A 21,865-nucleotide genomic window follows, 5' to 3' on the forward strand; every position below is an offset into this window, starting at 1 on the left:
ACTTTAAATATTACATGTCATTGCGGTTTTACTATTCCTCATGTATATTACATATCTGATAGTTACTGAATCCACAGCTGGCCTTTGGTGACATGTATCGTGGCTGTGTGTGTCTATCCCAGGGGTAGAGTGTTACTGAGGATGTGGAGGGCAGGTCGTGTCCTGACTGTAGCAGAGAGAAGCACTGTCAGATTCTGCTCCAGTAACCCACTGAAACCTTCAAACTCCTCTTCATCCTTCCCACGACCTCAGGCTGAGAAACAGAGACGGAAGCGAGAGAGAGAGAAGGCCATTCTTTCCAGTCAACACAATGTAAGATCTTTTATTTCTTAACTCCCTCCTATGAGTTTTGATGTTTCCATTACATTATTTATTTATGTGATTTTTTTGTTTGTTTGTTTGTTTGTCCTTCTGACTGGGTCATTACCTATCACAACTCACTAAGGCCTTTCAGCTCATGTCAAGGTTTTCCTGATAAAAAGGGGGTAATGGTTTTTTTATCAAATGATGGAGATCTTTCAAATTGTTATATATCTAAAATGAATATTAATAGTTTGGGATTTAACTTTCAACGTCAAACTTTTGTAAATTCAAATAATTTTTTGGGGAAATGAATCTTTGAAACTATATTTAGCAAATTCTGTGACAGTACATTTTTAATGCTTAAACAAATAACTAGTATAACCTCAAGTACAATTAATCAGTTCAAATTTCTTGGTAATATTTATATTCTCAGACACTAAGCAAAGATATTTATGGTACAAAATGTGCAAAATAAAAGTCAATATATATTTTCCTATGTTGTTTCTAATGATAATAACCAAGCTGATAGACCCAAATGCCGTACTGGTTTTTGTATTAATTTATTCAAGAAAATTCAAACCTTGAACTGTGAAAAATTCTAAAATTTCAGGGACTTGTTTTTTAGTTTTGATGCAGCTTTTGTTTCTGGCACTACTTGTTTACTCCACGACCCCAAACTGTTTTGCATTGTTTTGGCCAAATGTGCACATACTGTATATCAAGCAAAATATATACAGCCAAACATAAATGATTAATTTTGTCTCCAGTTTATTTGTCTGTTGACATTTGATGTAATTTTGTTTTCCAGGCACAAGATCAAGCGAAATGGACTGAGAAAGAAGCAGTAGCATACACAGCCCACACTCCACCTGGAATAAAGAAAGGTGACTCATATCTAGTTAGAGGTGTTGGTCTTTACTAGTTTTCCTCAAACTAAAAGAAATGCTTTTTATTCCATTTGCAGACACCAGTTTGCCTTTCCCATCATCTTACAGTCCAGACTATGTGGAATCCAGCTGGTATCAGTGGTGGGAGAAGGAGGGATACTTCAGCCCAGAGCAGCATGTGAGAGTTTTATAAATGGCCACTTTAACCATAACAGAAAATGAAATGACCCTGGCATACTTCACACACATAAAAGTTGGATAACCTGATGTATACAGAAGAAAAACTATAGGACAGTAGACCAGAGAAAAGGAACATATTGTGATTTCCTTTTGTTCGTTTGGGTAAATTAGCAAAGGTAAACAGATTGGTTGGTTGGTTGGTTGGTTGGTATTAAAACTGGGCATAGTTGTACAGTATGTAGTAGCTATGTAAAATTACTACACTTCATGAACCTGTACACATTATGAAGGTGGAACTGAGATGCAACAAAAGAAATAGGGTCAGACAGGCAAATATCAGTCAAACTGTGTTTCCTGTCTCACTCTTTCCTTTGTATTAACACTTTTGACTATTCATAATTGAAATATGTAATTAAATAATATAAAATATTACACCTTTTTAAGGGCTCCTTTACTGAAGATAATTGTTTGAGGAAAATATCTGACATAAACCGTTTTACTAAATCTGTCTATTCCATAGAATCCCCAGCACTGATAAATGTAAAGTGATAACAAATCCTAGTGCAAAAGTGAATTAGTCCACTAAAGAATGAAGGTTTTTATACTGTTGTATTAAAAATGATCCGTCCCACTTTAAATACCAAATTAAAATAAAATGTTCAATGTTTTCAGCAGCTGTTTACATCTTAAATCACTGTTCAGCTTATTAGCACAGCATTGTCTTTTAATATTTCCTAAATATGATTTAGACTTTCACTGCTTCAGTTGGACTAATGATGAAATGTGTATAAAATGTGCATGGTCATGTTTCTGCAGGAGAAACTCACTCATGCTGTGGATCGCACTTTCTCTCTGTGTATCCCTCCACCAAACGTGACAGGAACTCTGCACCTGGGCCACGCTCTGACTGTGGCTGTAGAGGATGCTCTGGTTCGATGGTAACTAACAGCACGGTGTGTGGATTTTTAGTCCTCAATCATTACAGAAGGAGATGGATCGGTATTTTTATTTTTTAATCCATCAGGAGGAGGATGCAAGGATGCAGAGTACTCTGGGTTCCAGGGTGTGATCATGCAGGAATTGCAACACAGGTAGGACAGCTTTTTATTTTATGATCAGTTTTGATTGAATTAGCCTTAATTTAATCTTTAGCTTTTTGTTCCTTTGTTAGATAGTAATAGTAAAGACACGACAGTAAATCACCAAATAGATTAGGTTAGATTAGATTAGATTGAACTTTATTTTTTACCATTTATTGATCCTTTAGGCAGAGCCCTCAGGAAATTGAGGTAAGTAGCTGGTTTATTCATCTTAATTCTTAAGCACTGGGGTCAGTTTTTGGCAGAACTGATTTTTTGAAAGAAAAGTGGGCTTTATTGTAATATTTGGTAGAATTTGAATCATTCGGATTTCAGTATAATAGCATCTAAACAACAACAGTAATCTCCCTTAATAATCCACAAACTCTGCTCTTTATTCATATTGAATACAACAGGGTCAGTAACAGCATATCATCATCTTTAATTGTATCAAGGCTATAGTCTCAAACATGAGGGGTGTAAGGAAATACTGATACTTTTGAGTATTGTAATGTAATATTCTGTGATATTGTATCACTTCTGAGCACAGTTTTTCCAGAAAGTGGTGCTTTTTGTGTTGTGTTTAAACTTCCATCCAGTAGAGAGCAGTGTTGTATAACTTAAAGCCATTTGACTGTTTTCCAATGTAATGACCATAGATTGATAGGGAGGAAATCTCAGTTACAAAGCATAGCATGAGTTGGTACAAAGTCACTGACAGCTTACAAGGGGACAACTACACACTGACACCTAACAAGCTCTGCAGCTGCTATTTTTTTGGGATTCTGAGACTATTAATAATTTTGACAGATCTTAATTGAAGCCTGATGTATAGATATAAACATCTTAGCAACACATTAATTTTAAAATGTAAAATTAGTCATCAAATGTTTGATATCACAATAAAAGAGGCATTTTAAAGTCATGAAACTGTGTTGCATATTACATCATCTGGACCGCTGTAAAGCATAGGCATAATTTGTTACTAATAATTGGCAGATTATGGTGTTTAGGTTCATAATTTATGAGTTACTGTCTTTGTTAGAGTGTGGTGGAGAGGAGACTGCTGAGGGAACAAGGGAAACAGAGGCAGGACTTCACCAGGGAGGAGTTTCTACAGGAGGTGTGGAGGTGGAAGAATGAGTGAGTCATCACTACGTTGCCCATTCACTCACTGGTGCACCTTGCATCAGTTGTGTTAACTTTAGTTGTGTGTGTGTGTGTGTGTGTGTGTGTGTGTGTGTGTGTGTGTGTGTGTGTGTGTGTGTGTGTGTGTGTGTGTCAGGAAAGGGGAGGAAATCTACCACCAGCTGAGGCGGCTTGGAGCATCTCTGGACTGGCAAAGAGCCTGTTTCACCATGGATCCAGTAGGACACTAATCATACATTTAATTCACAAAAAAAAATCTGTCTAAAACCACAATATGTTCATTTTCATTGTGATTCTGAGTTTAGTTTATTAGGAAATTGAGTGCACAGATGAATGAAATGTAAGCATCCTATACTGAAATTGTGTCAAATGGATCCGTCTATGAGAAATCACTGGAGGCCTCCTGACTGACTGTCTCTGATTTGTTTCATACTTTGAGGAACACTATTATTAATCCTAGTAAATACCATACACATTTTCAGCCAAAGTATTTTCTGAAGGAAAATGTTCTGATACGTGAAGCTGTAAAAGTGAAAAAAAAATAAAATAAAATTACACACCTATATTTTAAGTGCATATCATACGTGTGACAGGGTGTACCTTATGAACAGTTATATCACCAGAAATGCACAAATTGATAATCACATGGGATAATTTAACAAAAAAAATTTCTGGCTGGATCCACAATTAAATGTGTGAGTTACACAGTTTCAAATCCAACGGGAGCTTCATGATATGGACTTGCGTGACTGAAATAGACATTTGTTTTTATCATACATGTTCCAATATATTGAAACATGACATTAGCCGTAATGGAAGGTGTGTGGAATTTTAAAGGGATCTTGTTGTACACATGTATGTTCAGTTGTACCTTTTTATTCTTTTTCTCTTTGCTACTGTTCCTTCAGGCCTTCAGCAGGGCAGTGACTGAGGCCTTTGTCAGGTTGTGTGACTCAGGGCTCGTCTATCGATCAGAGGCTTTGATTAACTGGAGCTGTGCTTTGCAATCTGCCATCTCTGACATAGAGGTACTACAAGCCTACAGGCACATACACACAAACTGTAACATTAAAAAAAAATAAGCTTTTTTGCATAATCACTGGTGTTGTTGCTTTACATCACGCTTCAGTGTTTTTGCTGTATTCACACATCACTGGTTGTTTGACAAGCAGTTAATGAGTGAATGCAGTTATACTATGATGAGCCATATGGTGTTTTCATTTCCATACTGTATTGTCAGGATTTGTTCCATGAATTAATTTCAACTTGTAGTTTTACACATCAAGTAACAATGAATGAAGCAGCACAATTCATTATTAATGTAGATGACGGCAATGAAATGATTTATAAACAGATGCCAGGGATCTTCATGTGTTAAGTAGAACAGCAATGCAGAAACCGGCACAAATGTAATTATTTACTGTACAGCAATGAAATAACTTAAGTTAAGGAAGCTTCCAGAAGCTTCAGCCATTATTACATGATTGACAACAGAGTTAGGGTCAGCTCTATTGTTAACAAACAACTATAAGTAGGAGGGAAAAATGTCATAATATAATTATAAATAACTGTTTTCAAAAACACAAACAGGGAACGAAACCAGGGATGCGGGTAAAATCTGCACTTTTTGTAGTTTGCAGTAACAGACTAATTCCAGATGGTGGCACCATCACAACACAGAAAACTTATATTTTTTTAGCGTCCATGAATCCAGATCTAGATCTTTATCATAATACCTTGAAAAACTAAAAAGTGAAGAACAAATGAAAATTTCATATGCTTTGTATCTGTAATTTAGCTTCAGTACATACGTTAATACACTGATGATGAACAAATACTGTACACTGTAAGTCGGAAATGATTTGTAAAGTAAATATATGGTTTTCTTGTTAGGTTGATTCAAAGGAGCTGTCTGGCCAGACGATGTTGTCTGTTCCTGGTTATGAGCATAAAGTGGAGTTTGGAACCATGGTTACCTTTGCCTACCCAGTAGAAGACTACAGTGAGTTTGAGTGTCTGGATGAAAGTGTGGCATCAATTCTTTAGAGCTTCTCCTCTTTAATTTTTTGAAATCCTTGTTTTTAGATGGAGAAGTAGCTGTGTCCACCACCCGTCCTGAGACTATGTTGGGAGACGTGGCTGTAGCCGTTCACCCTGATGATCCTCGATACCAGGCCGGTATCCATGGAAACAGTCTGAGATGAGATTTCAACAAAAAAAGACAAATTAAGGAATAAATCTGAAAGTAACATTGTAATATTGGAGCAGTTGTACAGGATAGCACACAAGAAGCATTTTGTGTATATTCTCTATCTTGTTGTTCATATTCATGGCATGAGATCTTTTTAATCCAAATGGAGTAAGAGAATATAATAGTGTTATTCATTTTTCTATCATGTACTTTACTGCATATCAGTGTTTCCCATACATCATTTTTCTAGGCACTCACTTTAGAAAATGTAAGATAAGTCACAAAATGCCATGTATCAAGAGATGTAGAACCCAGTGTCTGACTATCTAGAGACTATAGTATCTAATACCTGTCTGCCGTCTCCTTGATGCAGCTCAGCTAGTGTGTTCTTTAAACCATGATCATGATAAAGAACCAACTCTTCACATTCACACAAAAGTAGTGTATGGAAGCGTACATGAATTTGTATTTTATTTTGCTGATTTTCTGAAAATGTTCACCACATTTGGATGGAAATCTGCCTCTTGATACATCCCTGCTTTTGCTGAGAGCTAAAGGATAGTTGCTACATATTGCCTTTTTTTGATAGTTGCACTTATATGTTACTTGTATGATCCAGGCTGTTCATGGGAAGCAGTGCAGGCACCCCTTCACCAACAGACTGATGCCCATCATCACTGACCCCATGGTGGACATGCAACTGGGAACAGGTAACGGCAACTGGCACATCATTTTTGACATCTGAACTTTAACCCATAAAAACCCAAACAGCCACAGGTGACCAAAACCATCTACTGATCTAAAAAGTTTAATACCTGTTGATCCACTAATCTATCAATCCATGTAAATAATTGGTGTTGAATACAGTTTGTCATCTTTTCATGGTCATCAGATATGACCCATTTGGACATTCAGAGGCTCAGTAGTGAACGTGGAAACACTGTCATCTTCTACAACATTGATTCACCAGTAAAACCCATAGAATTGGATCAATGACAGTCAATAGAGATGCTTGTTTTATGTGTAATTAATGCTATATTTTGTTGAAAATGTCACTTTTTTTTTCAGATTTCTCTGTTTATGATATAATAATCCTCATCTTTAATCTGAGTTTTTACAAACATCTACATGATCAGTAAACCAAATAAAGGAAGACACGTGATTTATACCGAAAAAACACAAAATATGGAATATAATATTATAATAAGTGGTGATAAATCAATTAAGAATGATTAAATAGATAGAAAAATTCTTTCAGGAACAGTCACTGAAAAAGCGCTGGGTCTTTATGGGTTAAAGAAGATCCATATACTTTTTCATAGATACAGTTTTCTGCATTTGTGTGTTTTTTTAGGTGCAGTAAAAGTGACTCCTGCACATGACCACACTGACTTCCTGCTGTCACAGAGGCACTCACTGCCACGCATCACTGTGATTGGAGAAGACGGGACGATGAATTCACACTGTGGACAATGGCTGGAGGTGCACCCACTGTCTACTCTATTTACTCTGACCTGCTGAAAAAAAATTAAATAATTTTCTACTCTATTTTGTACAGATGAAGTTGCCATTATTACTAAAACTATGTCACACTGACTACCTGATAAACTCTACCTGATCTCACCTGTTCTTGTTACTCTGTATCTTTGAAGGGAGTGAAACGTTTTGACGCCAGGCAGCGAGTGGTAGATGCCCTCACTGAGAGGAAGCTGTTTAGAGGAAAGAAGGATCACAGCATGGCATTACCTATCTGCAGGTAGAGCAACATATGCTCTGATTGGTTCACTGTGGGCTGTCAATATTTAATTTTTTTTTGTAATTATTTTTGTATTATTTTTTTAGGCAGCATTATCTCATTAGGATTTTACATCATGTATATAACTTCTATATATGTAAAGAAAAACAAACAAAACACAAAAACATACTCATATAGGGGAGCAATGACAGAAATAGTAAAAATATGCACAGTAACCTAAAATAGAGTTAATGGGAAATAACAAGTGTTTTTCCCATTCCATTCTTTCCTTCCAGAAACCCTTTTCCCCTGTACAAGATTAAGACCAAACATTTAAAGTGTGTAGCATGAACCAAGGGTTTACATGGGTCAATATGCACGTTACTCTTATAAAGTAAAATCAGCTCTTAACAATGCTACAAAATGAACCCAGTTTTTCCTGTAATTGGTAAATTTGTCTGAATCAAGTCTGACAGAGAAAGTCAACTTCTCCATCCTATAGATGTCATCTATAACCTCTATAACCTGTCAATATTTCACAGTACATTAGCATTTTTCCTCTGACTTCTCATTCTCAATTTCACTTTCAATTAGTTTAGTAAGTTTGATATAGTATATTTTCTACTATTATGGGGTATTTGTCAGGTGAGATTGAAAAGAGTCAGAGAAAGTATTGTGTAATATTCAGAATCATCCTATATGGGATGTCTGACTTTGGATTCCATGATACTAGGGACTGGCAAGATGGATGTGTGGTGTGGTGGGTCAGCTGATTTAAAAGTGGCACAGTTTGAAAAAAAAAAAAAAAAAAAAAAAGAAGCTAATAGATTTTTTATTAACACAAAACACAGGGTTAATGTACAAAATAAATTGACAAAGACAAAAATTAAAGTCACACTTATTTATATTTCTGTTTTAACCCATAAAGGCCCAGTGCTCTTATGTCAGTTCCCGAATGATTTTTTCTCTCTATTTAACCTTTCTTAAGTGATTTATCACCATTCATTCTAATATTATCCTCTGTATTTTGCATTTTTTCAATGAAAATCCTGTATTTTCCCATATTTAATTCACTGATCATGTAGATGTTCATAAAAGTTCAGATTAAAATTGATTGTCATAAGATCAGAAACAGAGAAAAATTAAGAAAACATGACTTTTTCTACAAAATATATCATTAACTGAACGTAAACTTAGCGTTTCCATCCACTGTCATTGATCCAACTCCATGGGTTTTACTGGTGAGTCAATGTTATAGAAGATGACGGTGTTTCCACGGTAACTATGGAGCCTCTGAACGTCCAAATGGGTCATATCTGATGACCATGAAAAGATGACGAACTGTATTTTACACCAATTATTTACATGTATTGATAGGATTAGTGGATCATCAGGTATTAAATAGTTTATATCAGTAGATCGTTTTGGTCACCAGTGGCTGTTGGGGTCTTTATGGGTTAAACACAAGTATTAAGCAAGTTCCACAAGTTTTCTCATTATTTTTATATTATTGAGCACAGTTTGGCAAGATTATATCAAGAGAGCAGCAAGACAAACCTCCTTAGGCTTACTAAATTATTATTATTGGATTAGTGCAGTTATTTTAATTATTACATTTTATTCATATTTTTCGGGTTGTTTTGGTTAATCGCTACTACTACTGACCTGCCTCTACACCTACGGTCCATGGACTCTGTAGAGAGCTTTAAGAAACACCTCAAAACCCGCCTGTTCAAAAAGGCTTTTTAGTCTCCCACCTGACCCAGGACCACCACAAACTGATTACACTCTATGTATTCATCATAACGTACTCCATGTGTCATCCCCCCCCCCAGTCTCTCTATATCTCTATCGCTCTCTCTTTTCTCCTCCTTTACTCTCTCTCTCTCTCTTTAACCCCAACTGGTCAAGGCAGACAGCCATCCTTCAGGAGTCTGGGTCTGCTCGAGGTTTCTGCCCGTTAAAGGGAAGTTTTTCCTCACCACTGTCACCAATCACAAGTGTTTGCTCCTGAAGGATTCTGTTGGGTCTCTGTAAACTTAATTTGATTCTGATTTGAATTGATAAAGCACTTTGTGACTCTGTCTGTGAAAAGTGCTCTATAAATAAAATTTACTTTACTTACTTTACTTTACTTACTATACTTAAACAATTTTTCTGTTATTTGTTTTTATGGCAGAAGCTTGCTGTTCCAACCAGTTACCCATATTTCTCTTGGTGATTCATTACTTTTGACTAAATAATCAGAATACTTTTCATTTTAAGCTAATAATTTCATCTTTCTAATGATTTTGTTGTTGTTACTCTGCATGTACTAAAGGTCTGTAAACTTCCTCTTGGGGATATCTGTTACTGTACCTGAAATCAGTTTCTAATCCTATAAAGTTATTTGTCCTTAAAATAAACTCCAATTAGTTATGTAAGAATCAAGTTACCTACACCAAGCGTTAAAATAACTTTAGTGCTTTTACCTATGCCTGGTACACCTAATGGTACATTTGTTTGGACAAATATAAATATAGCAGCAAAAATAGCTCATAAGAGTTTAATTTAAGAGCTGATATCTATCCATTTTCCATGTTTTCTTGATAAAAACCAAAATCACTTCAGTTCTTACATCAATATCTATGGCATTGTACTGCCAAAAACAGTGCTTTTAGACATTCCATGTTTTCTTTTCTGTCTGTTTTAGTCACATGATACACACAGGAGTTAGTACTTGATTTCATAACCATTGTTTTTGATGACTTTTGATGGTCTAATCATTTTTTCCACCACTGTATATGTCAATACATGGTGATCTATAATGCGCTGATGTTCTTACTTGGATTTTTCCTTTTTTCTGTCCTTTTTCAGCCGGTCAGGGGACATCATTGAGCCTCTACTAAAGAAGCAGTGGTTTGTGCGCTGTGGTAAAATGGCTAAAAAAGCTATCCAGGTAAGTTTAACTTCCGAACAAATCTTTCATTTAAATACCTCTAAATCAGAAGTATGTAATGTTATGTCATTGTGTGACTCTGTGAGGCTGTGGAGGACGGACACCTGGAGATCATCCCCCACTTCTACACCAAAACATGGAACAACTGGCTGTCAAACATCAGGTAACCTCCTCTCAAACAATGTTCATATATTTTAAACAATGGTGTGAAGATGTACAGTGGTGCCGGGTGTCATCTCCACCGATGGGACATGTGCCTGAAGTGACACCACCCTGATGTTGAATGAGTCCTTGTTGTAATGTATGGCTTGTCAACAATGTGGCTCTGTTTGCTTTGCAGCGATTGGTGCATTTCCAGGCAGCTTTGGTGGGGACATCAGATTCCTGCTTACCAAGTGGAGCTTCCTGATTCTCCTGCCAAACAAGAGGTTGATCTCATCAGTATTTTTCCTCTGGATAACACTGTTGTGAAATCTAAGTTCCAAGTTGCTCCATTTTTATTAAACTGATTGGGTAACGGGATGAAAGAGCTGAGGTCAGGGAGGAACATACATCATATCAGTGGCTGAGGACAGTCCCTACATTAAATACCAATGTTAATATGTAAACAGAACCTTGTTAATCCAGTTGTTTTTTGCAGGATTGTGATACAGAAAAAAACATTCATAATTAGACAAAAACACCAAAACAGATGTAGATATACATGGTTCGAGAAACAAATTAGAATTAGAGAGAACATCAGCTAATTAACCTCTCTATGGGGTATAAAAATCTAGGCTGAGGGCAGTTTGCAGTTAATTCCATTTAAAAGGTGCGTAATACCTGAAACCCGTTAGCTAAGATTAGTGGGGACATAAGGGACATCTGAGGCGAAGTACTTAATGGATCATGGTCTGTAATTACTGTGAGGTAGCAGTACAACCTCACAGATGAATACCATATTTTTTTATTTTAGTCTGTAGGCAGGGTTTCTCCATGTACTTGATAGGAAAATTTTGAGACAAGAGACAGAGTCGCTGGATTCTGGAATTAAAAGAGTTTACTTGCAGCAAGGACTCAAGTACATACAACAGCAGGTGACTGACTAACATAAGGAAGTCTAGATTCTAATAGAGAATAAAGAGTGTCACACCTGTCGATTTCCTAAACATTCCTATGTCTCTAAACATTGTGATGTATGTGTCTGGTGACAAATGGGTGACAGATTTTTTTACTTAAATTAACCAAAAAAAATCTTGAATAAAGCAAAAAAAATCTGCCAAGTGAAAATGATCTTGGTAAGATTTCTTGAAATAAGATTTTCAAGATCTGTTGTCTAAAAATAAGTTCTTACATCTAACTGAAAAGTTACTCTTTGGGTCACAGGTGTCAAACATGTGGCCTGGGGGCCAAATCTGGCCCGCCAAAGGTTCCATTCCGGCCCGCAGGATGAAAGTGCAAAAATTAACCTGAACAGTCAAGGTTGCCAAAATCATTTTGGTTCAGGTTCCACATACAGACCAATGTGATCTACAGTAAAAATAACAACACAATAACCCATAAATAACTAGAAGCACTCAGAGAGCGCAGACCTCCGCCAAGGCTGATCAGTGGGCCCCCCCACCCCCAATCACCACCAAAATTTAATCATTTCTTCCTTATCCCATTTCCAACAAACCCTGAAAATTTCATCCAAATCTGTCCATAACTTTTTGAGTTATGTTGCACACTAACGATCAGTGCCCCCCCCCCCCACCGTGGGCCCCCCCCACCCCCGATCACCACCAAAATTTAATCATTTCTTCCTTATCCCATTTCCAACAAACCCTGAAAATTTCATCCAAATCTGTCCTTAACTTTTTGAGTTATGTTGCACACTAACGGACAGACAAACAAACAGACAGACAAACAAACAAACCCTGGCAAAAACATAACCTCCTTGGCGGAGGTAATGACAACTACAAATTTTCTTTGTGAAAACTTATGTGGAAAAAATTTAAGTGAAAAAAATAACATTACACTGAAAATATTTACATTTACAAAACTATTCTTTCACAATAAAATGCAAATAAATACATAAATAAAAACAAAGATGAACAACCTGAAATGTGCAATTTGAACAATATTCTGCCTGTTACTAAATGTTTTGTGCATTTATGGATCCACTGTGATCTGTAGTTGTGTTAATAATAAGAGATGGAATATTGTAGAAATTGTTCAAATTTTAGTTCCAAACTCCAAAATTTTAACAATATTCTGTCTGTTACCAAATGTTTATGTAACACTGTGTGTAAATGTACATGGAGAAATAATAAGTCAAGGCATAATATTGTTAAAATTGTACTAATTTTTCTAATGAAATTTCTGTTTTTTCAGGTTATTCACATCTTTTTTGTAAAATGTAAATATTTTCATAATTTAATTGGGTTTTTTTGTACTAAAACAAAACGGAAAACTTGGATTTGTCATTATTTATAGGTTATTAAGTCATTATTTTACTGGTCTGGCCCACTTGAGGTCAGATTGGGCTAAATATGGCCCCTGAACCAAAATGAGTTTGACACTCCTGCTTTAGGTGATCATGTCTTATTTTAAGTGTGATGCAATATTTGACTAGAAATGAGGAAAATACCCTTGGTGAGATTTGGATTTTTGCATTTTTTATGGCAGAAATCAAACAGAAAGCCTTTAATTCTGTGCAGAAGCTAAAGTATTAATGAGAGGACAGGTTTACAGATCCTGGTCTTTCCTGTATTTAAAACACTTTTGAGCACATGAAGTGATTATTGGTCTAACTCATTGCGTGTGTATGTATGTGTTTGTTTTGTTGCAGGAGTGGGTTTGGGGACGGAGTGAGGAAGAGGCTCGACAGAGAGCTGCTGTCAAATATGGAGTGAAACCAGAGGCCATCTCTTTGACTCAGGGTGACTCAGCTTAACCTGTCATACACTGGTTGCTGCCAGTATCATTGCTGTACCACTGTGTCCACTACTATTACTTATACTACAGCCATTAATGCAGTTAATGCAGCTATGACTGGGACTGTTCTACTACTCCTACTACTAATAACTCACAAACACATTAGCAAGGCTGACTCAGTCGACCCATTTTCATTCATTGCTCTCAAATACAGCATGTCAGCAGCTAATAAGAGGGCTGTTAAGATATAGTTTGAAGTAATTTTGCGTCAAAATTGCATAATTTCCCTGCAAAAGCACTGACAGGGTGAAAGCCCTGCATCTGATTTATGCAAAACAATGTCATGCCCACTGAAACTAACTGTGCATATTATTGTGCAGTTGATATATTATGTATTTGCTCATGGCTGTACTCACCTGGGTGCAAAATAAATAAATAATACTCTGTTTTTTTAATGGTGTCATTGTGCAGCTCTGGGTTAAAGCCCTGTTGACAAATACAGATGTAATGTAAGTTCTATGACATAACATACAGTATAGTTTTTCAAATATTTCTGAAAGCAACTGTCAGGTGCCCGTACAATGAAATGGGTTATGCTTGCCATAATCATTCTTGGATTTTTACACCACCTCACTTGAAATGATGAGATCCTCTTTCTGTAGTTGATTAGATTTTTTATAGCTGGACCATATATACATTTATTTGAGACAAACATTTTAATAACAGTTTGTACCGAAATGTAACTCAGGATTTTTTCCCATCCTTTAAATCCATTTAAGCCCACTAGAGAGAGGTCTTTAATGTACTGTAATTAACAATAATATGTTTTTAGTGATAGATTTAATGAAAGAAAACCTTCTCCTTTAAATCCACATGAACTTTTTATAATTGTTTACATCTGCGTCCTTCCTGTGTTAGACCCTGATGTCCTCGATACGTGGTTCTCCTCTGGGCTGTTTCCATTTGCCATGCTGGGCTGGCCTCAGCAGGTACTACACCTCCTCCTGCACCAAACCCTCCTGAATAAACAGCCCTGTTCATTGGTATTATAACCACACCTTCTCATCCCGCAGACCGCTGACCTTCAGCACTTCTACCCCAACTCCATTCTGGAGACGGGCAGTGACCTAATCTTCTTCTGGGTGGCTCGAATGGTGATGCTGGGCGTGGAACTGACTGACCAGCTGCCTTTTAAACAAGTAACTAGTTACACAGTAGACATGATACTTGACTAAGCAAGTCGTGTAATGAAAATAGTGAACAAAAACAACACACTTACAATTTTTAGACATGTAAATAAAGTTTTCCTATTCATATTTCACAGAATACCTCTTAGTTGGACATCATTTGCTGCAGTTTGTACTGCAGTTTGTTTGTCAGCTCTTCTCTAGAGAAAGTGAAAGGGGAAAAATGATAGAGAACAAACAGGCAGACACACCTTTATTATTTTTCATGGTGGAATTTGATATTTTACAGCAGCAGGAAGAGTAATAATGAAACGGTGCTGTTAACCATGACAGCACCATGTTACCATATTAATCCAAATTGTTGTCTGTTAATTACAAGATTGAATTTTGAGGTGAGAAGTTAGTTTATAATGTCTTTGTTTACAATAAAGTATCAATAAAATGCCATTCCTCCACTTAAAGCCTTGTTTATATATACAATACATGTAATTTAAGGCCTTTTGTAGTTACAGTGCTTGATACTTAACTTCAAAAAGCATTAGAAATTATTTTCAGTCCAAATCCAAAATACTGTCTTTAAAGTTTTTTATAAACTCTCTGATACTGAGTTTAAATTGGATATGGTTAGACTGGAAATTTATTGTATATAAAATTTAATTTCCACAAAGTAATCCATAAAAAAAAATCCCAGTCAGTTGTTCCACACAAACCAGGTAGCAACTGCCACTTCCAGCAGCTAACGATGCTGCCAGCTTTTTCATAATGTTGCTAATGTTTGCTAATGGGGATATAATATTGATTTAGGAAATGTGTGTACCTGATGTATCATTATATTATTAGACCATGTATTTTCATGGTTGTCTAACTTTAAGACTTTGCTATTTTGGCATTTAGCCTGAGTGACACTGTGGCTAAACTTACTTGCTAACAAAGTCAAAATCAGAACCAAACCTGATCTCAGTAATCAGCATAGTCAGTCTGAGAAATGGACTGAACAGTAAAATGAGCTCTTTGAACTAGGCTTTGTCATAGTTATAAAAGTTTATTTCCAATAAGACACTGAACTAAAATATTATATATGTATTTTTACTGTCTTTGTCCACCTCTCCCGTTTATTTGTCCTTCCTTCAGGTCCTATTTCATTCTCTGGTGAGAGATAAACATGGCAGGAAAATGAGTAAATCTCTGGGCAATGTCATCGACCCATTAGACGTCATACATGGAATCTCTCTGGAGGTACGGAGACTGAGGCCCAAGAAGTGTTTTACTTTTGTATAAGATGTTTTAAACATCCTAACTTAAACTGCACTGAAGATGTCTAGAATTGTGTGATATGTATACAGTTTGATGTTCATTTTTGATGTCAAAGAGCTCCACTCTTGTCTATCAAAACCCCAAAAACTACTCAATGTCAACACGTAGTATCACCACGTAATACTACATAATTTAAAAAGTGTTTATGTGGGGGCCACAACCAAAACCTCTACCCACTGACTGTATCTGGAAGCTTGTGCACAGTAAGTTCTAGCAAAAGCAGAGATAATTACACCACATTTAGCTTACTAAAGTGTTGCTCCAGTTCCATATTTAACATCTCACTTTCACAAACATTAAATATTTCAAGCATATCCCAGACTTTTTAAACTACACTTTTAACACATCAGTCAGGAGTTCCCCATTGTCTGCTGCTGCAGCTCTGGGTATCATTTTGCCAACACAAAGCAATAACCAGAAACAAGCGCTCTAAAGTGAGAAGAATACCGCTGCGTCATGAGGATAGATGAGGCTCTTTTATGTAGAGGCACAGAGACAGATAAAAAAAAACCATACATACTATTTTGTGTAAAAAAAAAAACCCTTTTGCTTTTTCTTCCAGAGGCTCCAAGAAAAAGTGAAAGAGGGAAACCTTGACCCTAGGGAGCAGGCAGTTGCCATGGAAGCCCAGGTCGGCTCCCCTGTCTCTCACTCTTGTTTTTGCATGTTTTCTAGCTGACTGGGTTCACTTAAGACCTGTCCTCTTATCTGTCTGCTCCATCTGCTTCCCCACAGAAGAAAGACTTCCCAAAGGGAATCCCTCAGTGTGGGACTGACGCTCTACGCTTTGCCCTTTGCTCCCACAAGATGCAAGGTGAGCGACTCTCATCTTTAATCTGATGAGGACAGCCATTTGTTAAAGCTATGGAATGTCTGGAGAGATAAGGAAAAAAGTCAGTGAGCTCTTTCGGTCCTGACAGTAAACCTGAGTGTAGCTCCTCAAAAGGTGAACTATTTTTTCATGCTTTTGTTTTTACCTGTCTTGATCTTTGCCAAAAAATTTTACTGTGTCAGTTGATCACCAGTGACACAAGTTCTCTATCACATCCTCTCCTCAGCTACATGTGTCCGTTTCCCTCAGACCTCCACTTCAACATGCATTTTTGTATATTATATAATATATATTAATATTTATATATTGTGATCATCTCTCTCAACTCACCATATATTTTTTATTAGTAATTTTTTTTCCCCTTATTCTTATCAATTACTAGAAATTTCAGGCGACCCCACGTAGGGTCCCGACCCCAGGGTTGAAAAACACTGGTATAGACTGATTGATTTACAATGTCATCTCATACATTGAACAACATACAAGTAAACAATCCACCCTGAGAGCTGCTTTGGAGCGTCGCAGTGAATTAAATGTGATGCATTTGCCAAGAAAAATTGCAAAGCCACTCTGTTTAACATGGACAGCTTGTGCTAGATTTAAAATAGCTGCAGGAAATGAAAGCTTATGTTACATTTACGCTCGTAGATGAGCTGGACTACTTGCATATAGGGGAAAGGAGTGAGATTTGATCCAAGAAACACATGTTAAAACCAGAGTGTAAGCAAATGGGCAGTGTCATCTTTCTTATTTGGCCTCTTTGGTTCTGTCGTAGAGAGCTGAGAACCAAAGCACAGGTGTCAAGTTGAGCATTGTATCAAACAGTCTCACCCGCTTTGATACTATGGACCAAATACCTAGATAAATATAGACCAGCAGATGAACAGAATATACAGCATCCATCATGTCAATATACGATATATATCCTATTACACTGTGTTTGACTCTGTTTTTCTGACTGTCCATCAGGAGAGGATATCAGTCTGTCCATCTCTCAGGTCCTGAGCTGCAGACACTTCTGTAATAAAATGTGGCAGACGCTGCGGTTCACACTCGGAGCGTTGGGTGATGGAACAGCATCAGTGGAAGCACTGGAGGAAGTACAGTACAGAAGCAGCTTTGTTATTTTGTTTAGGATGAATACAAATGTAGTGTTTGTGTTGAGTGTTTTCACAAACTGATGTATTCTGTAGATTGGGTTAGGCTGAGCTTATCACTTTGTATGAATGAGATAAGCACAATTAGTTTTAGAAATATCTATAATTTCTGATAAAATTACAGAGACTGCCTCCCTTCACAATACATATTTAGCCACGGGGGCAGAAATGTGGAGAAATCTGCTGAATTGCTTGACTGTACAAAGAGAGATCACTTTGTGGTGCAAAACAGGAAGAGAACTTTTCATCCTCCACAAAGCGAACGCTGTCTGACTACACCAGATGGCAGAGGAAGGGAAAGCCAATGTTAGAAAACAGTCTGGATATGTGTTAAAAGTTTTTACACATCGTTACAGTTTGCTTAGCAACTTGTTAAGACAAAATGCAGTGACATTAGTTATGTTGTCCTCAGTAAAAGTCAATATCAGGATGAGGGTAATATCATTGTTTTATCACCATGTAAGTAATTCTTTGCATCCATGAGGTATTCAGCTGACTGGATGAATAAGTATACTGTGTCTTCATGTACTGGTGGGGTGGTGAATAAGAAGGTGGGGAATTATTTTGAAAATAACACATTTTGTTTTCCCTCAATATTCAGCTGCACCCCCTGAGCAGCATGGACCGCTGGATCTGCTCCAGACTCTACAGCACCGTCGTACAGTGCGAGCAGAACTTCGAGGCCTATGAGCTGCACACTGTTACGTCAGCCCTGTATTCCTTCTGGGTCCACAGCCTGTGCGACGTCTACTTGGTGAGGAATGTTCACACTTTGCAACAGCAGTGGTGATACTGACAGTGCTGACAGTTTCGGAAGACACAAAGCACTTTCCAATTGTGTTTCTTCGTCTCATACTACACAGCGTAGGGGTTCTGAGTAAGATATGAAGCATATGACCTGTGTAATGAGTGCTAATCTATAATGCTGTAAATGCTGTAGTATGTTTTTCATTATCAGGGGCTTTGATTTTTCAAGATGCATGATATATGGTTAGCCTCATAGCATAATTGCTTAAGTCATATTTTTGGTCAAATTGTGATATCTGCATAATTTTACTCTCCTAAAACTGCTGCTTCATTTTACATTATTGGCTATGACCTGAAAAAATATGACTTAGGCAGTTATGCTATGAGGCTAACAATATTGCAATTTGATTTCCAAGATCAGCATCCTCACTGTGTTGTGTGTATGTGAACTAGATGAAGTATATTAAGTTGAAACGTCATAGTATTGGAGAGGACTGATTAAAAAATAATATTTCAAGCAGAGCCAAATCACTATTGTAATTAACATATTGGCTGTATTTATTTTTTAAGCCATCTGGAAGGCTTTCTGAGGTTTACTTACAGTCTGAATGGCATTTGTGTACATATGGAGTGTTTTCTCCACTGTTTGTTACTTCAGCTCTTCTTCTACACCACAGTCATGAGACTTCTTATTGACATTCAAGTTTCAGGACAGTTTAAAGCACTATTTTACTTACTTATTTTCTAATTAAAATGTTCAGTTAACTCTATGAGAAGTGCTGCTTGATGCAATTTCTTTTTGTTTAAAGATAATGTTGAAAATTTTTCTTTGGTTTAAATCTGGTGGACCAAATATTGTGGAGGGAAAATGCAAACATTTTCAGGAATGTCCAAATCAGAAGACTAAATATGAAGACTGAAATAGTTTAATTCCATCGTTAAACAGTTAAGCCAAAATATCACGGTTACAGGAGCTGCCGTGGTGTCTCTCTGACAAATCACAGAGTAGAGCGGGGTACACCCTGGACATGTGGCTAGTTCATCACAGGGCTGGACTCTACTTAAAGGGGTCATATTTTGCTAAATCCATTTTTATTAGTCTTTGGTACATTTATTTGTATATTTGGGGATGCTAATAGTTCATAAAGTTTGAATTTGAACCCTCCAGATGCTGCAAAGATATCTTTATATTCATTCTGGCAAAAATTGAGTGGGTTTCTACAACCTGTTTCAATTCCTGCTTAATTTGTTACGTTTACAACTAGTTACTTCACGATATTTGCACATATAAGGTCAAGACTTCCGACGAACATTTCTCCGAGTACGCCAAAATTGTTTGTCAGTAGCAGCGGTTGTTCATACTGAAAATATGTCCAAACTTCGAGCCAATTACCTAAAATGTTCAGTTGTTGGTTGAACGGGACAGAGCAGCACAGCCAGCAACCCGGAAGGGGGTGGGGTCATGTGCATTTAAAGGGCCAGTGCTCAAAACGACTTTTTTTGTGTCATTACTCAGAAATAGGGTTGAAGATGGACCTGTGGAGTTGAATTAATGAAGAATTCAGATCCAAGCATAGCATTTACAGTTTATGTAGACCACAGGGAAATGTTTTAAAATGCATAATTCCATTTAAAAAAGCACATTATCACTCCTTTAAAGCTGTCAATCACATATTTAACTAGAAGTACTCAGAGAGCGCAGACCTCCGCCAAGGCAGATCAGTGGCCCCCCACCTACCCCACCCCTGATCACCACCAAAATTTAATCATTTGTTCCTTGTGCCAGTATCAACATTTCTGGAAATTTTCATCCAAATTTGTCCATAACTTTTTGAGTTATCTTGCACACAAACAAACAGACAAACCAACGCTGACAAAAACATAACCTCCTTGGCAGAGGTAATAATTATAATGGATTACATTTATACAGCTCTTTTCTATTTTGCATACTCAAAGCGCTTACATTGGATCCATTATTCATTCATATTCACACACTGGTGGTGGTAATATACATCTGTAGCCACAGCTGCCCTGGGGCACCAATGGCCTCTCCAACCACCACCAAACATTCATACACCAGCGTTAGTGGCACTGGAGGCAAGATGGGTGAAGTGTCTTGCCCAAGGACACAACGGCACATTAGGCGGGATTCAAACCGCCTCTGGTTATTGGACGACCTGCTCTTCCTCCTGAGCAACACCCACCCCTATTATTTAACTCTCTATGTCTCTGAAAACACCTTTGATTAGTTATACAGGGTGTCCACAAAGTCTCTTTCCAATAAAAAAAAAAAAAAAATACAAAAGCAATTGATGAGATATGTTAATCAGGTTTGTTGTATCTACTCAGTGGTTATCAAAGTTTTTAATGACATTGGGATTGTGATCACCTCGTCCACCAGATATCACTCTCCTGGGTTTCTTTCTATGGGGTTATGTTAAAGATGTCTTGTATCAAACAAACATATGGGAGATCAACGACCTGAAGCAGAAGATCACTGATGCCATTAACACCATTGATGAGGCTATGATACAGCCAACACGGCAAGAAATCCAGTACCATCTGGAGGTGCTTTGTGCAAATAGTGGTGCCCATGTAGAGGTTTATTAAATGAGGCAAAAAAAACTTCAATATCAACTTTTCATTTTTTAATAATTTCCACAGAGTAGTCCATTCATTTGCTTTTGTAATAAATGTGTTAAATTCTAAAGAGAATTTATGGATGCTGTGTATATTTCAATGGAGCCCTTAAACAGGAGAAAGTCCACAAGTCATATACCATATACTGAAAGATATTTCAAAAATTCATGGGAAGGAATGCTTCTAGGACCAAAAAAGAGTTTGTTCGAGGTGCTCTTTGGAAAAAGGGATTCATAAAGTAGATGACAAACTGGAAGAAAACTTTGAGGCACTCTCTTTAAACATTAAAATGCCTTTATTGCCATGGCATGGTCATATCTAGACTTGACCATCTAGATATGACCATGCCATGGCAATAAAGGCATTTTAATGTTTAAAGAGAGTGCCTTGGAGTTTTCTTCCAGTTTGTCATCTGCTGAAAGATATTTATCGAATTTTTGTTTTGCCCAGTTATGCCAAAAAAGTAACATGCAATGAAGCTTTTAATATACGTTTAAAGGCAAGAAAAAAATGTAATATTCTAAATGTTGACAAGATTTCCATTTTCCTGGTAATATGTCAGTTGTTAGTCTTGTTAAGTACTAATCATCAGTACTCATCATTCATTGTTGGCATTGTGTAATGAAAA

General features: G+C 36.9%; 1 protein-coding gene across 2 annotated transcripts in view; it reads left to right on the forward strand.

The window, feature by feature from the left end:
• Positions 1-21,865, forward strand: part of vars2 (valyl-tRNA synthetase 2, mitochondrial) — a 32,908-nt gene that overhangs the window by 261 nt on the left and 10,782 nt on the right. Inside the window, exons 2-25 of one of the 2 annotated variants that reach the window (XM_030147364.1) lie at positions 78-312; positions 1,112-1,187; positions 1,268-1,368; positions 2,187-2,308; positions 2,395-2,461; positions 3,495-3,592; positions 3,735-3,816; positions 4,507-4,626; positions 5,492-5,600; positions 5,684-5,772; positions 6,409-6,499; positions 7,144-7,271; positions 7,442-7,545; positions 10,381-10,462; positions 10,549-10,625; positions 10,803-10,890; positions 13,275-13,365; positions 14,279-14,349; positions 14,434-14,559; positions 15,679-15,783; positions 16,424-16,492; positions 16,597-16,675; positions 17,663-17,793; positions 18,452-18,604. In XM_030147364.1, the coding sequence (XP_030003224.1) occupies positions 142-312; positions 1,112-1,187; positions 1,268-1,368; positions 2,187-2,308; positions 2,395-2,461; positions 3,495-3,592; positions 3,735-3,816; positions 4,507-4,626; positions 5,492-5,600; positions 5,684-5,772; positions 6,409-6,499; positions 7,144-7,271; positions 7,442-7,545; positions 10,381-10,462; positions 10,549-10,625; positions 10,803-10,890; positions 13,275-13,365; positions 14,279-14,349; positions 14,434-14,559; positions 15,679-15,783; positions 16,424-16,492; positions 16,597-16,675; positions 17,663-17,793; positions 18,452-18,604 (2,430 nt within the window). In that variant the 5' untranslated portion in view covers positions 78-141. The remainder of the gene's footprint in view (positions 1-77; positions 313-1,111; positions 1,188-1,267; positions 1,369-2,186; positions 2,309-2,394; positions 2,462-3,494; positions 3,593-3,734; positions 3,817-4,506; positions 4,627-5,491; positions 5,601-5,683; positions 5,773-6,408; positions 6,500-7,143; positions 7,272-7,441; positions 7,546-10,380; positions 10,463-10,548; positions 10,626-10,802; positions 10,891-13,274; positions 13,366-14,278; positions 14,350-14,433; positions 14,560-15,678; positions 15,784-16,423; positions 16,493-16,596; positions 16,676-17,662; positions 17,794-18,451; positions 18,605-21,865) is intronic. The other variant, XM_030147366.1, reaches the window with a different exon arrangement.

Source organism: Sphaeramia orbicularis, chromosome 11, assembly GCF_902148855.1.
Source record: "Sphaeramia orbicularis chromosome 11, fSphaOr1.1, whole genome shotgun sequence".
In the NCBI taxonomy this organism is placed as follows: Eukaryota; Metazoa; Chordata; class Actinopteri; order Kurtiformes; family Apogonidae; genus Sphaeramia; species Sphaeramia orbicularis.